General features: G+C 51.1%; 1 protein-coding gene across 1 annotated transcript; it reads right to left on the bottom strand.

Annotated features, from left to right (window-relative positions):
• Nucleotides 1–82: 82 nt before the first annotated feature.
• On the bottom strand, nt 83–11,995 carry LOC140198383 (uncharacterized). The gene is made up of 9 exons (XM_072259479.1): nt 11,662–11,995; nt 8,388–8,624; nt 7,971–8,336; nt 6,993–7,823; nt 3,284–4,061; nt 2,673–3,112; nt 1,848–2,315; nt 1,102–1,448; nt 83–355 (listed from the first exon to the last, which is right to left on the bottom strand). The coding sequence occupies exons 1-9, from the start codon at nt 11,993–11,995 to the stop codon at nt 83–85; spliced, it is 4,074 nt and encodes a 1,357-aa protein (XP_072115580.1).
• Nucleotides 11,996–15,870: the final 3,875 nt, after the last annotated feature.

Genomic DNA, 15,870 nt, shown 5'->3' with positions numbered 1-15,870 from the left:
TGTACTCGTAGTGGTACTGGTCAGTGTGATCGATGTACTGGTCGGTGTACTGGTCACTGTGGTCGCTGTGCTGGTTGGTGTACTAGTATCCGTGGTTGATGTGCTGGTCGGTGTACTGGTCACTGTGGTTGATGTGGTGGTCGGTGCACTGGTCACTGTGGTCGCTGTGCTGGTCAGTGTACTGGTATCCGTGGTCGCTGTGCTGGTCGGTGTGCTGGTCTCTGTATTCAATGTTTGAGTTGGTGTGCTGGTCACTGTGGATGGTGTACTGGTCTGTGTGGTCAATGTGCTGGTCGATGTACTGGTTGCTGTGGTCGTTGTGGTGGTCGGCGCACTGGTCACTGTGGTCGATGTCCTGGTAGGTGTACTGGTCACTGTGGTCAATGTGCTGGTCGGTGTACTGGTCACTGTGGTTGATGTGGTGGTTGGTGCACTGGTCACTGTGGTCGCTGTGCTGGTCAGCGTACTGGTATCTGTGGTCAATGAGCTGGTCGGTGTACTGGTCACTGTGGTCGCTGTGCTGGTTGGTGTACAGGTCTCTGTGGTCAATGTGCTGGTCGGTGTACTGGTCACTGTGGTCGATATGCTGGTCGGTGTACTGGTCACTGTGGTCGATGTGCTGGTCGGTGTACTGGTCACTGCAGTTGATGTGCTGGTCGGTGTACTGGTCACTGTGGTTGATCTGATGGTCGGTGCACTGGTCACTGTGGTCGCTGTGCTGGTCAGTGTACTGGTATCCGTGGTCGATGTACTGGTAGTGGTACTGGTCAGTGTGATCGATGTGCTTGTAGGTCTACTGGTCACTGTGGTCGCTGTGCTGGTTGGTGTGCTGGTGTCTGTGGTCAATGTGCTGGTAGGTGTACTGGTCACTGTGGTCAATGTGCTGGTCAGTGTACTGGTATCCGTGGTCAATGTGCTGGTCGGTGTACTGGTCGCTGTGGTCGTTGTGCTGGTTGGTGTGCTGGTGTCTGTGGTCGATGTGCTGGTTGGTGTACTGGTATTCGTGGTCGCTGTGCTGGTCAGCATACTGGTATCTGTGGTCAATGTGCTGGTAGGTGTACTGGTCACTGTGGTTGATGTCGTGGTCGGTGTACTGGTCACTTTGGTCGTTGTGTTGGTTGGTGTGCTGGTGTCTGTGGTCGATGTGCTGGTTGGTGTACTGGTATCCGTGGTCGATGTACTGGTTGGTGTACTGATCTCTGTGGTCGATGTGGTGCTTGGTGTACTGGTCACTGTGGTCGATGTGCTGGTCGGTGTACTGGTCACTGTGGTTGATGTGGTGGTCGGTGTACTGGTCACTTTGGTCGTTGTGCTGGTTGGTGTGCTGGTCTCTGTGGTCGATGTGCTGGTTGGTGTGCTGGTCACTTTGGTCGTGCTGGTCGGTGTACTGGTATCCGTGGTCGATGTACTGGTAGTGGTACTGGTCAGTGTGATCAATGTGCTGGTAGCTCTACTGGTCACTGTGGTCATTGTGCTGGTAGGTCTACTGGTCACTGTGGTCGCTGTGCTGGTCAGCGTACTGGTCTCTGTGGTCGATGTGCTGGTTGGTGTACTGGTCACTTTGGTCGATGTGCTGGTCGGTGTACTGGTCTCTGCGGTCGATGTGCTGGTTGGTGTACTGCTCTCTGTGGTCAATGTGCTGGTTGGTGTACTGGTCATGGTCGGCGGTGTGCTGGTTGGTGAACTGGTTGATGTACTGATCTCTGTGGGTGATGTGCTGGTCAGTATGCTGGTCACAGTGGTCGTTGTGCTGGTTGGTGTGCTGATGTCTGTGGTCGATGTGCTGGTCGGTGTACTGGTCACTTTGGTCGTGCTGGTTGGTGTACTGGTATCTGTGGTCGATGTACTCGTAGTGGTACTGGTCAGTGTGATCGATGTACTGGTCGGTGTACTGGTCACTGTGGTCGCTGTGCTGGTTGGTGTACTAGAATCCGTGGTTGATGTGCTGGTCGGTGTACTGGTCACTGTGGTTGATGTGGTGGTCGGTGCACTGGTCACTGTGGTCGCTGTGCTGGTCAGTGTACTGGTATCCGTGGTCGCTGTGCTGGTCGGTGTGCTGGTCTCTGTATTCAATGTTTGAGTTGGTGTGCTGGTCACTGTGGATGGTGTACTGGTCTGTGTGGTCAATGTGCTGGTCGATGTACTGGTTGCTGTGGTCGTTGTGGTGGTCGGCACACTGGTCACTGTGGTCGATGTCCTCGTAGGTGTACTGGTCACTGTGGTCATTGTGCTGGTTGGTGTACTGGTCACTGTGGTTGATGTGGTGGTTGGTGCACTGGTCACTGTGGTCGCTGTGCTGGTCAGCGTACTGGTATCTGTGGTCAATGAGCTGGTCGGTGTACTGGTCACTGTGGTCGCTGTGCTGGTTGGTGTACTGGTCTCTGTGGTCAATGTGCTGGTCGGTGTACTGGTCACTGTGGTCGATATGCTGGTTGGTGTACTGGTCACTGCAGTTGATGTGCTGGTCGGTGTACTGGTCACTTTGGTCGATGTGCTGGTCGGTGTACTGGTATCTGTGGTCGATGTACTGGTAGTTCTACTGGTCAGTGTGATCGATGTGCTGGTAGGTCTACTGGTCACTGTGGTCGCTGTGCTGGTCGGTGTACTGGTGTCTGTGGTCAATGTACTGGTAGGTGTACTGGTCACTGTGGTCAATGTGCTGGTCAGTGTACTGGTATCCGTGGTCAATGTGCTGGTCGGTGTACTGGTCACTGTGGTTGATGTGGTGGTTGGTGCACTGGTCACTGTGGTCGCTGTGCTGGTCAGCATACTGGTATCTGTGGTCAATGTGCTGGTAGGTGTACTGGTCTCTGTGGTCGATGTGCTGGTAGGTGTACTGGTCACTGTGGTCAATGTGCTGGTCGGTGTACTGGTCACTTTGGTCGTTGTGCTGGTTGGTGTGCTGGTGTCTGTGGTCGATGTGCTGGTTGGTGTACTGGTATTCGTGGTCGATGTACTGATCGGTGTACTGATCTCTGTGGTCGATGTGGTGGTTGGTGTACTGGTCACTGTGGTCGATGTGCTGGTCGGTGTACTGGTCACTGTGGTTGATGTGGTGGTCGGTGTACTGGTCACTTTGGTCGTTGTTCTGGTTGGTGTGCTGGTCTCTGTGGTCGATGTGCTGGTTGGTGTACTGGTATCCGTGGTCGATGTACTGGTAGTGGTACTGGTCAGTGTGATCGATGTGCTGGTAGCTCTACTGGTCACTGTGGTCATTGTGCTGGTAGGTCTACTGGTCACTGTGGTCGCTGTGCTGGTCAGCGTACTGGTCTCTGTGGTCGATGTGCTGGTTGGTGTACTGGTCACTTTGGTCGATGTGCTGGTCGGTGTACTGGTCTGTGCGGTCGATGTGCTGGTTGGTGTACTGCTCTCTGTGGTCAATGTGCTGGTTGGTGTACTGGTCATGGTCGGCGGTGTGCTGGTTGGTGAACTGGTTGATGTACTGGTCTCTGTGGGTGATGTGCTGGTCAGTATGCTGGTCACAGTGGTCGTTGTGCTGGTTGGTGTGCTGATGTCTGTGGTCGATGTGCTGGTCGGTGTACTGGTCACTTTGGTCGTGCTGGTTGGTGTACTGGTATCTGTGGTCGATGTACTCGTAGTGGTACTGGTCAGTGTGAATGATGTACTGGTCGGTGTACTGGTCACTGTGGTCGCTGTGCTGGTTGGTGTACTAGTATCCGTGGTTGATGTGCTGGTCGGTGTACTGGTCACTGTGGTTGATGTGGTGGTCGGTGCACTGGTCACTGTGGTCGCTGTGCTGGTCAGTGTACTGGTATCCGTGGTCGCTGTGCTGGTCGGTGTGCTGGTCTCTGTATTCAATGTTTGAGTTGGTGTGCTGGTCACTGTGGATGGTGTACTGGTCTGTGTGGTCAATGTGCTGGTCGATGTACTGGTTGCTGTGGTCGTTGTGGTGGTCGGCACACTGGTCACTGTGGTCGATGTCCTGGTAGGTGTACTGGTCACTGTGGTCATTGTGCTGGTCGGTGTACTGGTCACTGTGGTTGATGTGGTGGTTGGTGCACTGGTTACTGTGGTCGCTGTGCTGGTCAGCGTACTGGTATCTGTGGTCAATGAGCTGGTCGGTGTACTGGTCACTGTGGTCGCTGTGCTGGTTGGTGTACTGGTCTCTGTGGTCAATGTGCTGGTCGGTGTACTGGTCACTGTGGTCGATATGCTGGTCGGTGTACTGGTCACTGCAGTTGATGTGCTGGTCGGTGTACTGGTCACTTTGGTCGATGTGCTGGTCGGTGTACTGGTATCTGTGGTCGATGTACTGGTAGTGGTACTGGTCAGTGTGATCGATGTGCTGGTAGGTCTACTGGTCACTGTGGTCGCTGTGCTGGTCGGTGTACTGGTGTCTGTGGTCAATGTACTGGTAGGTGTACTGGTCACTGTGGTCAATGTGCTGGTCAGTGTACTGGTATCCGTGGTCAATGTGCTGGTCGGTGTACTGGTCACTGTGGTTGATGTGCTGGTTGGTGCACTGGTCACTGTGGTCGCTGTGCTGGTCAGCATACTGGTATCTGTGGTCAATGTGCTGGTAGGTGTACTGGTCTCTGTGGTCGATGTGCTGGTTGGTGTACTGGTCTCTGTGGTCAATGTGCTGGTCGGTGTACTTGTCACTTTGGTCGTTGTGCTGGTTGGTGTGCTGGTGTCTGTGGTCGATGTGCTGGTTGGTGTACTGGTATTCGTGGTCGATGTACTGGTCGGTGTACTGATCTCTGTGGTCGATGTGGTGGTTGGTGTACTGGTCACTGTGGTTGATGTGCTGGTCGGTGTACTGGTCACTTTGGTCGTTGTTCTGGTTGGTGTGCTGGTCTCTGTGGTCGATGTGCTGGTTGGTGTACTGGTATCCGTGGTCGATGTACTGGTAGTGGTACTGGTCAGTGTGATCGATGTGCTGGTAGGTCTACTGGTCACTGTGGTCATTGTGCTGGTAGGTCTACTGGTTACTGTGGTAGGTGTGCTGGTTGGTGTGCTGGTGTCTGTGGTCAATGTGCCGGTCGGTGTACTGGTCACTGTGGTCGCTGTGCTGGTCAGTGTACTGGTATCCGTGGTCAATGTGCTGGTCGGTGTACTGGTCGCTGTGGTCGATGTGCTGGTCGGTGTACTGGTCTCTGTGGTCGCTGTGCTGGTTGGTGTGCTGGTGTCTGTGGTCAATGTGCTGGTAGGTATACTGGTGTCTGTGGTTGATGTGCTGGTCAGTGTACTGGTCACTGTGGTCGTTTTGCTGGTCAGTGTGCTGGTATCCGTGGTCAATGTGCTGGTTGGTGAACTGGTCACTGTGGTCGCTGTGCTGGTTGGTGTACTAGTCATGGTCGGCGGTGTGCTGGTTGGTGTACTGGTCACTGTGGTTGATGTGCTGGTCAGTGTACTGGTCCCTGTGGTTGATGTGCTAGTTGGTGTACTGGTCACTGTGGTCGATGTGCTGGTTGGTGTACTGGTGTCTGTGGTCGATGTGCTGGTTGGTGTACTGATCACTGTGGTCAATGTGCCGGTCGGTGTACTGGTCACTTTGGTCGTTGTGCTGGTTGGTGTGCTGGTGTCTGTGGTCAATGTGCTGGTAGGTGTACTGGTCACTGTGGTCAATGTGCTGGTCAGTGTACTGGTATCCGTGGTCAATGTGCTGGTCGGTGTACTGGTCACTGTGGTTGATGTGCTGGTTGGTGCACTGGTCACTGTGGTCGCTGTGCTGGTCAGCATACTGGTATCTGTGGTCAATGTGCTAGTCGGTGTACTGGTCTCTGTGGTCGATGTGCTGTTTGGTGTACTGGTCTCTGTGGTCGATGTGCTGGTTGGTGTACTGGTCACTTTGGTCGATGTGCTGGTCGGTGTACTGCTCTCTGTGGTCAATGTGCTGGTCGGTGTACTGGTCACTTTGGTCGTTGTGTTGGTTGGTGTGTTGGTGTCTGTGGTCGATGTGGTGGTCGGTGTACTGGTCTCTGTGGTCGATGTGCTGGTTGGTGTACTGGTATCCGTGGTCGATGTACTGGTTGGTGTACTGATCTCTGTGGTCGATGTGGTGGTCGGTGTACTGGTCACTGTGGTTGATGTGGTGGTCGGTGTACTGGTCACTTTGGTCGTTGTGCTGGTTGGTGTGCTGGTCTCTGTGGTCGATGTGCTGGTTGGAGTACTGGTATCTGTGGTCGGTGTACTGGTAGTGGTACTGGTCAGTGTGATCGATGTGCTGGTAGGTCTACTGGTCACTGTGGTCGATGTGCTGGTAGGTCTACTGGTCACTGTGGTCGGTGTGCTGGTTGGTGTGCTGGTGTCTGTGGTCAATGTGCCGGTCGGTGTACTGGTCACTGTGGTCGCTGTGCTGGTCAGTGTACTGGTCACTGTGGTCATTGTGCTGGTCGGTGTACTGGTCACTGTGGTCGCTGTGCTGGTCAGCATACTGGTCTCTGTGGTCGATGTGCTGGTTGGTGTACTGGTCTCTGTGGTCAATGTGCTGGTTGGTGTACTGGTCTCTGTGGTCGATGTGCTGGTCGGTGTACTGGTCACTGTGGTCGATGTGCTGGTTGGTGTACTGGTCTCTGTGGTCGATGTGCTGGTTGGTGTACTGGTCTCTGTGGTCAATGTGCTGGTTGGTGCACTGGTCATGGTCGGCAGTGTGCTGGTTGGTGAACTGGTTGGTGAACTGGTCACTGTGGTTGATGTGCTGGTCGGTGTACTGGTCCCTGTGGTTGATGTGCTGGTTGGTGTACTGGTCTCTGTGGTCGATGTGCTGGTTGGTGTGCTGGTGTCTGTGGTCGATGTGCTGGTTGGTGTACTGGTATCCGTGGTCGATGTACTGGTAGTGGTACTGGTCAGTGTGATCGATGTGCTGGTATGTCTACTGGTCACTGTGGTCGTTGTGCTGGTAGGTCTACTGGTCACTGTGGTCGGTGTGCTGGTTGGTGTGCTGGTGTCTGTGGTCAATGTGCTGGTCACAGTGGTCGATGTGGTGGTCGGTGTACTGGTCACAGTGGTTGATGTGCTGGTCGGTGTACTGGTCACTGTGGTTGATCTGATGGTCGGTGCACTGGTCACAGTGGTCGCTGTGCTGGTCAGTGTACTGGTATCCGTGGTCGATGTACTGGTTGGTGTACTGATCTCTGTGGTCGATGTGGTGGTCGGTGTACTGGTCACTGTGGTTGATGTGCTGCTATGTGTACTGGTCACTTTGGTCGTTGTGCTGGTAGGTGTACTGGTCACTGTGGTTGGTATGCTGGTCGGTGTACTGGTCACTGTGGTCAATGTGCTGGTAGGTGTACTGGTATCCGTGGTTGATATGCTGGTAGGTGTACTGGTGTCTGTGGTCGATGTGCTGGTTGGTGTACTGGTCACTTTGGTCGTTGTGCTGGTCGGTGCACTGGTCACTGTGGTCGCTGTGCTGGTCAGTGTACTGGTATCCGTGGTCGATGTACTGGTAGTGGTACTGGTCAGTGTGATCGATGTGCTGGTAGGTCTGCTAGTCACTGTGGTCGTTGTGCTGGTTGGTGTGCTGGTGTCTGTGGTCAATGTGCTGGTAGGTGTACTGGTCACTGTGGTTGATGTGCTGGTCGGTGTGCTGGTGTCTGTGGTCGATGTGCTGGTCGGTGCACTGGTTACTGTGGTCACTGTGCTGGTCAGTGTACTGGTATCCATGGTCAATGTGCTGGTCGGTGTACTGGTCACTGTGGTCGTTGTGCTGGTTGGTGTGCTGGTGTCTGTGGTCAATGTGCTGGTCGATGTACTGGTCGCTGTGGTCGATGTGCTGGTCGGTGTACTGGTTACTGTGGTCACTGTGCTGGTCAGTGTACTGGTATCCGTGGTCAATGTGCTGGTCGGTGTAGTGGTCGCTGTGGTCGATATGGTGGTCGGTGCACTGGTCACTGTGGTCGATATGGTGGTCGGTGTACTGCTCTCTATGGTCGATGTGCTGGTCGGTGAACTGCTCTCTGTGGTCGGTGTGCTGGTTGGTGTACTGGTCATGGTCGGCGGTGTGCTGGTTGGTGAACTGGTTGATGTACTGGTCTCTGTGGGTGATGTGCTGGTCAGTATGCTGGTCACAGTGGTCGTTGTGCTGGTTGGTGTACTGATGTCTGTGGTCGATGTGCTGGTCGGTGTACTGGTCACTTTGGTCGTGCTGGTTGGTGTACTGGTATCTGTGGTCGATGTACTCGTAGTGGTACTGGTCAGTGTGATCGATGTACTGGTCGGTGTACTGGTCACTGTGGTCGCTGTGCTGGTTGGTGTACTAGTATCCGTGGTTGATGTGCTGGTCGGTGTACTGGTCACTGTGGTTGATGTGGTGGTCGGTGCACTGGTCACTGTGGTCGCTGTGCTGGTCAGTGTACTGGTATCCGTGGTCGCTGTGCTGGTCGGTGTGCTGGTATCCGTGGTCAATGTGCTGGTTGGTGAACTGGTCACTGTGGTCGCTGTGCTGGTTGGTGTACTAGTCATGGTCGGCGGTGTGCTGGTTGGTGTACTGGTCACTGTGGTTGATGTGCTGGTCAGTGTACTGGTCCCTGTGGTTGATGTGCTAGTTGGTGTACTGGTCACTGTGGTCGATGTGCTGGTTGGTGTACTGGTGTCTGTGGTCGATGTGCTGGTTGGTGTACTGGTCTCTGTGGTCGATGTGCTGGTTGGTGTACTGATCACTGTGGTCAATGTGCCGGTCGGTGTACTGGTCACTTTGGTCGTTGTGCTGGTTGGTGTGCTGGTGTCTGTGGTCAATGTGCTGGTAGGTGTACTGGTCACTGTGGTCAATGTGCTGGTCAGTGTACTGGTATCCGTGGTCAATGTGCTGGTCGGTGTACTGGTCACTGTGGTTGATGTGCTGGTTGGTGCACTGGTCACTGTGGTCGCTGTGCTGGTCAGCATACTGGTATCTGTGGTCAATGTGCTAGTCGGTGTACTGGTCTCTGTGGTCGATGTGCTGGTTGGTGTACTGGTCTCTGTGGTCGATGTGCTGGTTGGTGTACTGGTCACTTTGGTCGATGTGCTGGTCGGTGTACTGCTCTCTGTGGTCAATGTGCTGGTCGGTGTACTGGTCACTTTGGTCGTTGTGTTGGTTGGTGTGTTGGTGTCTGTGGTCGATGTGGTGGTCGGTGTACTGGTCTCTGTGGTCGATGTGCTGGTTGGTGTACTGGTATCCGTGGTCGATGTACTGGTTGGTGTACTGATCTCTGTGGTCGATGTGGTGGTCGGTGTACTGGTCACTGTGGTTGATGTGGTGGTCGGTGTACTGGTCACTTTGGTCGTTGTGCTGGTTGGTGTGCTGGTCTCTGTGGTCGATGTGCTGGTTGGTGTGCTGGTGTCTGTGGTCAATGTGCTGGTAGGTGTACTGGTCACTGTGGTCAATGTGCTGGTCAGTGTACTGGTATCCGTGGTCAATGTGCTGGTCGGTGTACTGGTCACTGTGGTTGATGTGCTGGTTGGTGCACTGGTCACTGTGGTCGCTGTGCTGGTCAGCATACTGGTATCTGTGGTCAATGTGCTAGTCGGTGTACTGGTCTCTGTGGTCGATGTGCTGGTTGGTGTACTGGTCTCTGTGGTCGATGTGCTGGTTGGTGTACTGGTCACTTTGGTCGATGTGCTGGTCGGTGTACTGCTCTCTGTGGTCAATGTGCTGGTCGGTGTACTGGTCACTTTGGTCGTTGTGTTGGTTGGTGTGTTGGTGTCTGTGGTCGATGTGGTGGTCGGTGTACTGGTCTCTGTGGTCGATGTGCTGGTTGGTGTACTGGTATCCGTGGTCGATGTACTGGTTGGTGTACTGATCTCTGTGGTCGATGTGGTGGTCGGTGTACTGGTCACTGTGGTTGATGTGGTGGTCGGTGTACTGGTCACTTTGGTCGTTGTGCTGGTTGGTGTGCTGGTCTCTGTGGTCGATGTGCTGGTTGGAGTACTGGTATCTGTGGTCGGTGTACTGGTAGTGGTACTGGTCAGTGTGATCGATGTGCTGGTAGGTCTACTGGTCACTGTGGTCGATGTGCTGGTAGGTCTACTGGTCACTGTGGTCGGTGTGCTGGTTGGTGTGCTGGTGTCTGTGGTCAATGTGCCGGTCGGTGTACTGGTCACTGTGGTCGCTGTGCTGGTCAGTGTACTGGTCACTGTGGTCATTGTGCTGGTCGGTGTACTGGTCACTGTGGTCGCTGTGCTGGTCAGCATACTGGTCTCTGTGGTCGATGTGCTGGTTGGTGTACTGGTCTCTGTGGTCAATGTGCTGGTTGGTGTACTGGTCTCTGTGGTCGATGTGCTGGTCGGTGTACTGGTCACTGTGGTCGATGTGCTGGTTGGTGTACTGGTCTCTGTGGTCGATGTGCTGGTTGGTGTACTGGTCTCTGTGGTCAATGTGCTGGTTGGTGTACTGGTCATGGTCGGCAGTGTGCTGGTTGGTGAACTGGTTGGTGAACTGGTCACTGTGGTTGATGTGCTGGTCGGTGTACTGGTCACTGTGGTCGATGTGCTGGTCGGTGTACTGGTCACTGTGGTCGATGTGCTGGTTGGTGTACTGGTCACTGTGGTTGATGTGCTGGTCGGTGTACTGGTCCCTGTGGTTGATGTGCTGGTTGGTGTACTGGTCTCTGTGGTCGATGTGCTGGTTGGTGTGCTGGTGTCTGTGGTCGATGTGCTGGTTGGTGTACTGGTATCCGTGGTCGATGTACTGGTAGTGGTACTGTTCAGTGTGATCGATGTGCTGGTATGTCTACTGGTCACTGTGGTCGTTGTGCTGGTAGGTCTACTGGTCACTGTGGTCGGTGTGCTGGTTGGTGTGCTGGTGTCTGTGGTCAATGTGCTGGTCACAGTGGTCGATGTGGTGGTCGGTGTACTGGTCACAGTGGTTGATGTGCTGGTCGGTGTACTGGTCACTGTGGTTGATCTGATGGTCGGTGCACTGGTCACAGTGGTCGCTGTGCTGGTCAGTGTACTGGTATCCGTGGTCGATGTACTGGTTGGTGTACTGATCTCTGTGGTCGATGTGGTGGTCGGTGTACTGGTCACTGTGGTTGATGTGCTGCTATGTGTACTGGTCACTTTGGTCGTTGTGCTGGTAGGTGTACTGGTCACTGTGGTTGGTATGCTGGTCAGTGTACTGGTCACTGTGGTCAATGTGCTGGTAGGTGTACTGGTATCCGTGGTTGATATGCTGGTAGGTGTACTGGTCACTGTGGTTGGTATGCTGGTCGGTGTACTGGTCACTGTGGTCAATGTGCTGGTAGGTGTACTGGTATCCGTGGTCGATGTGCTGGTTGGTGTACTGGTCACTTTGGTCGTTGTGCTGGTTGGTGCACTGGTCACTGTGGTCGCTGTGCTGGTCAGTGTACTGGTATCCGTGGTCGATGTACTGGTAGTGGTACTGGTCAGTGTGATCGATGTGCTGGTAGGTCTGCTAGTCACTGTGGTCGTTGTGCTGGTTGGTGTGCTGGTGTCTGTGGTCAATGTGCTGGTAGGTGTACTGGTCACTGTGGTTGATGTGCTGGTCGGTGTGCTGGTGTCTGTGGTCGATGTGCTGGTCGGTGCACTGGTTACTGTGGTCACTGTGCTGGTCAGTGTACTGGTATCCATGGTCAATGTGCTGGTCGGTGTACTGGTCACTGTGGTCGTTGTGCTGGTTGGTGTGCTGGTGTCTGTGGTCAATGTGCTGGTCGATGTACTGGTCGCTGTGGTCGATGTGCTGGTCGGTGTACTGGTTACTGTGGTCACTGTGCTGGTCAGTGTACTGGTATCCGTGGTCAATGTGCTGGTCGGTGTAGTGGTCGCTGTGGTCGATATGGTGGTCGGTGCACTGGTCACTGTGGTCGATATGGTGGTCGGTGTACTGCTCTCTATGGTCGATGTGCTGGTCGGTGAACTGCTCTCTGTGGTCGGTGTGCTGGTAAGTGTACTGGTCACTGTGGTCGATGTTGTGGCTGGTGTACTTGTTACTGTGGTCGGTATAGTGGTCGTTGTTATGGTCCCTGTAGTCGTTGTGGTTTCGATGCTGGACTCTGTAGTTGTGGTGGTTTTGCTGGTTGTCACACAGACCCATATGCAGTTCTCTGTGGTTGATTCACTCGTCAGTGTGCTGGTCCCTCGGGTTGAACTGCTGGACTCTACATTGGGCGTCTGTGTTGAAGTAATGCCAGCATTGTGCATCTTGTACTCTATTCGGGTTTTGCTTAATTGGGATTCAGAAAATTCTGCAATCACTTGAATAAAGCAAAAGTAAGAGAGCAACAGGTTTTACTGGTTTTCATTTTCAACATTTTCACATGGCACAACTAATCTTGTAGAAAGCTTCGTCTGTGTATTGTTTCAGGTTTTGTAAAAAAAAGTAACTTTTTTATTGAAAGTAGGTGAAAGGAAATCACAGTGGAGCCCAAATCATCTAAGGACACTTATTGAAACGTCAGGCACATTGGCAGTGGTGTGGAGTGTTCGGGTTGGTAAGACGTGAAATAGGATTGGTAGGCATGGAACTATCAGGGGTAAGTTAAGGAACTGTAAGGGTTAAAAAGACTCTGATGCAAGTTATATACAGGGTGTGGGGTGCAAATTACCACAGGACGTAGAAAAGGCATGCAAGAGAAGGCAGGAGAATGAAGTTCAGAAAAGGAATCATAAATCAGCCATGATGAAATGGTGGAGCAGACTCAATGGTCTGAATGGCCTAAGTCTATCCCCGTGTCTTATGATCTTTACCTGTCATTACTGATGGGCATTGGTCATCATGGCCCTGATAGTCCAGCATTTAACAAAGAGATGGAATTTCAGCAGTCCTCCTCTATTTGAGAGGAATCAAAACAAACTTTTCAATACTCTTTTGTGCCTCAGGTGAGTGTTGTAGCTAAATTCAGCTGGTAGTCATTAAATTAAATTCTGAAATGCCAGAAAGACCTGGGTATCATTGTGCATAATATACAAAAGGTTTGTTTGCAGGTACAGCAAGTTATTGCAAAAAGTAACAGAAAGTTCATGGCTTTGAGGACTGCGTGTAATCGTATACAAGTTGTTCTCTGTTATGTGTGACAGTGTTGGTTCTCCTTTATCTAAGGAAGAATGTTCAGAGAAGAGTTTCATGACTAATTCCAGAAAAGAGCGAGGAACAGTTGGACAGGCGAAGCTTGTGTCTGCTGATATTTGCCAGTAAGTAGGTATTCTGAGAGATCTTGACATGGTGATTCAGCAATGTTTAATATCATTTCCAGTGCACAAGTGTAAAGGAGGATGAAATAATTGTTACTCCAAATCTGATACAGCATATAAAAATAAGATAAAATAAAACAACAAAACACAATAAATATAAATATAGTTTCTATACTTCGAATGATGCTATTTATATAAAATGACACTTGGTACATGAGTGTATATTATGTAACTTGAGAGGAAATGACAAAGTAGTGGTGGTGTGGTGAGTTCGTGGGTGGAGGTATTGATTAGCCTTACAGTCTGAGGAAAGTAACTGTTTTTGAGTCTGGTGGTCCTGGTGTGGATGCTACATAGTTTTCTTCCTGATAGGAGTGGAACAAACAGTCCATGAGCAGGGTGGGTGGAATCCTTCATGATATTACTAGCCTTTTTTCCATATATAGATGTAGAGAAGATGTTATTTCATCTTTCAGAATGTATAGCTAGGTGGTCACTGTTTAAAAAAAAAGGTTTATTGATTTAAGGTGTAGATGAGGTGAAAATTTATTCTCTCAGAGTTGGGAACCTTTGGAACTCTCTTCCTTGATGTACAGTGAAAGCAGACTTTTTGAGGAATTTTAAGGCTGAGAATAGATTAGAACGTGGTGATGAGTTTACAGTTATATCAGGCACATTGAACGTTAGAGGGGCATGAAGAAGTAAGTGGTTTACTCCCCTTTCTACCTCATATATTTGTCGAGGATGTTTTTAACAATGGGGTAAAGAATGAGGGATTCCAGATATGTGAAAAGAAAAAGATTGGTTAAGACAAATGTAGGTCCCCTACAGACAGAAACAGGTGAATTGATTATGGGGAGCAAGGACATGGCAGACCAATTGAATAATTACTTTGGTTCTGTCTTCACTAAGGAGGACATAAATAATCTTCCAGAAATAGTAGGGGACAGAGGGTCCAGTGAGATGGAGGATCTGAGGGAAATACATGTTAGTAGGGAAGTGGTGTTAGGTAAATTGAAGGGATTAAAGGCAGATAAATCCCCAGGGCCAGTTGGTCTGCATCCCAGAGTGCTTAAGGAAGTAGCCCAAGAAATAGTGGATGTATTAGTGATAATTTTTCAAAACTCTTTAGATTCTGAACTAGTTCCTGAGGATTGAAGGGTGGCTAATGTAACCCCACTTTTTAAAAAAAGGAGGGAGAGAGAAACCAGGGAATTATAGACCGGTTAGCCTAACATCGGTGGTGGGGAAACTGCTAGAGTCAGTTATCAAAGATGCGATAACAGCACGTTTGGAAAGCGGTGAAATCATTGGACAAAGTCAGCATGGATTTGTGAAAGGAAAATCATGTCTGACGAATCTCATAGAATTTTTTGAGGATGTAACTAGTAGAGTGGATAGGGGAGAACCAGTGGATGTGGTATATTTGGATTTTCAAAAGGCTTTTGACAAGGTCCCACACAGGAGATTAGTGTGCAAACTTAAAGCACACGGTATTGGGGGTATGGTATTGATGTGGATAGAGAATTGGTTGGCAGACAGGAAGCAAAGAGTGGGAATAAACGGGACCTTTTCAGAATAGCAGGCAGTGACTAGTGGGGTACCACAAGGCACAGTGCTGGGACCCCAGTTGTTTACAATATATATTAATGACTTGGATGAGGAAATTAAATGCAACATCTCCAAGTTTGTGGATGACACGAAGCCGGGCGGCAGTGTTAGCTATGAGGAGGATGCTAAGAGGATGCAGGGTGACTTGGATAGGTTAGGTGAGTGGGCAAATTCATGGCAGATGCAATTTAATGTGGATAAATGTGAAGTTATCCACTTTGGTGGCAAAAACAGGAAAACAGATTATTATCTGAATCGTGGCCGATTGGGAAAAGGGGAGCTGCAACGAGACTTGGGTGTCATTATACACCAGTCATTGAAAGTGGGCATGCAGGTACAGCAGGTGGTGAAAAAGGCGAATGGTATGCTGGCATTTATAGCGAGAGGATTTGAGTACGGGAGCAGGGAGGTACTACTGCAGTTGTACAAGGTCTTGGTGAGACCACACCTGGAGTATTGTGTGCAGTTTTGGTCCCCTAATCTGAGGAAAGACATCCTTGCCATAGAGAGAGTACAAAGAAGGTTCACCAGATGGAATCCTGGGATGGCAGGACTTTCATATGATGAAAGACTGGATGAACTAGGCTTATACTCGTTGGAATTTAGAAGATTGAGGGGGGATCTGATTGAAACGTATAAAATCCTAAAGGGATTGGACAGGCTAGATGCAGGAAGATTGTTCCCGATGTTGGGGAAGTCCAGAACGAGGGGTCACAGTTTGAGGATAAAGGGAAAGCCCTTTAGGACCGAGATTAGGAAAAACTCCTTCACACAGAGAGTGGTGAATCTGTGGAATTCTCTGCCACAGGAAACAGTTGAGGCCAGTTCATTGGTTATATTTTCGAGGGAGTTAGATATGGCCCTTGTGGCTAAAGGGATCAGGGAGTATGGAGGGAAGGCTGGTGCAGGGTTCTGAGTTGGATGATCAGCCATGATCATACTGAATGGCGGTGCAGGTTCGAAGGGCCGAATGGCCTACTCCTGCACCTATTTTCTATGTTTCTATGTTTCTATATGTTTATAGTCTGGAGTTAGTTGAATTGATCAAGAGTTAGCAGAGGGTGTTTGAGAGCTTTTAATAGTGTTAGAAACCATCAGGTGGCCATATCCAGTGGGCAGCGGAGTGACAGGTAGCAGAGTGATCGGACTTTGGCTCAACAGGCTGAG

This window comes from Mobula birostris, chromosome 5, assembly GCF_030028105.1.
Source record: "Mobula birostris isolate sMobBir1 chromosome 5, sMobBir1.hap1, whole genome shotgun sequence".
NCBI classification, from domain to species: Eukaryota; Metazoa; Chordata; class Chondrichthyes; order Myliobatiformes; family Myliobatidae; genus Mobula; species Mobula birostris.
This window is presented reverse-complemented; position numbering and strand designations above follow the sequence as displayed.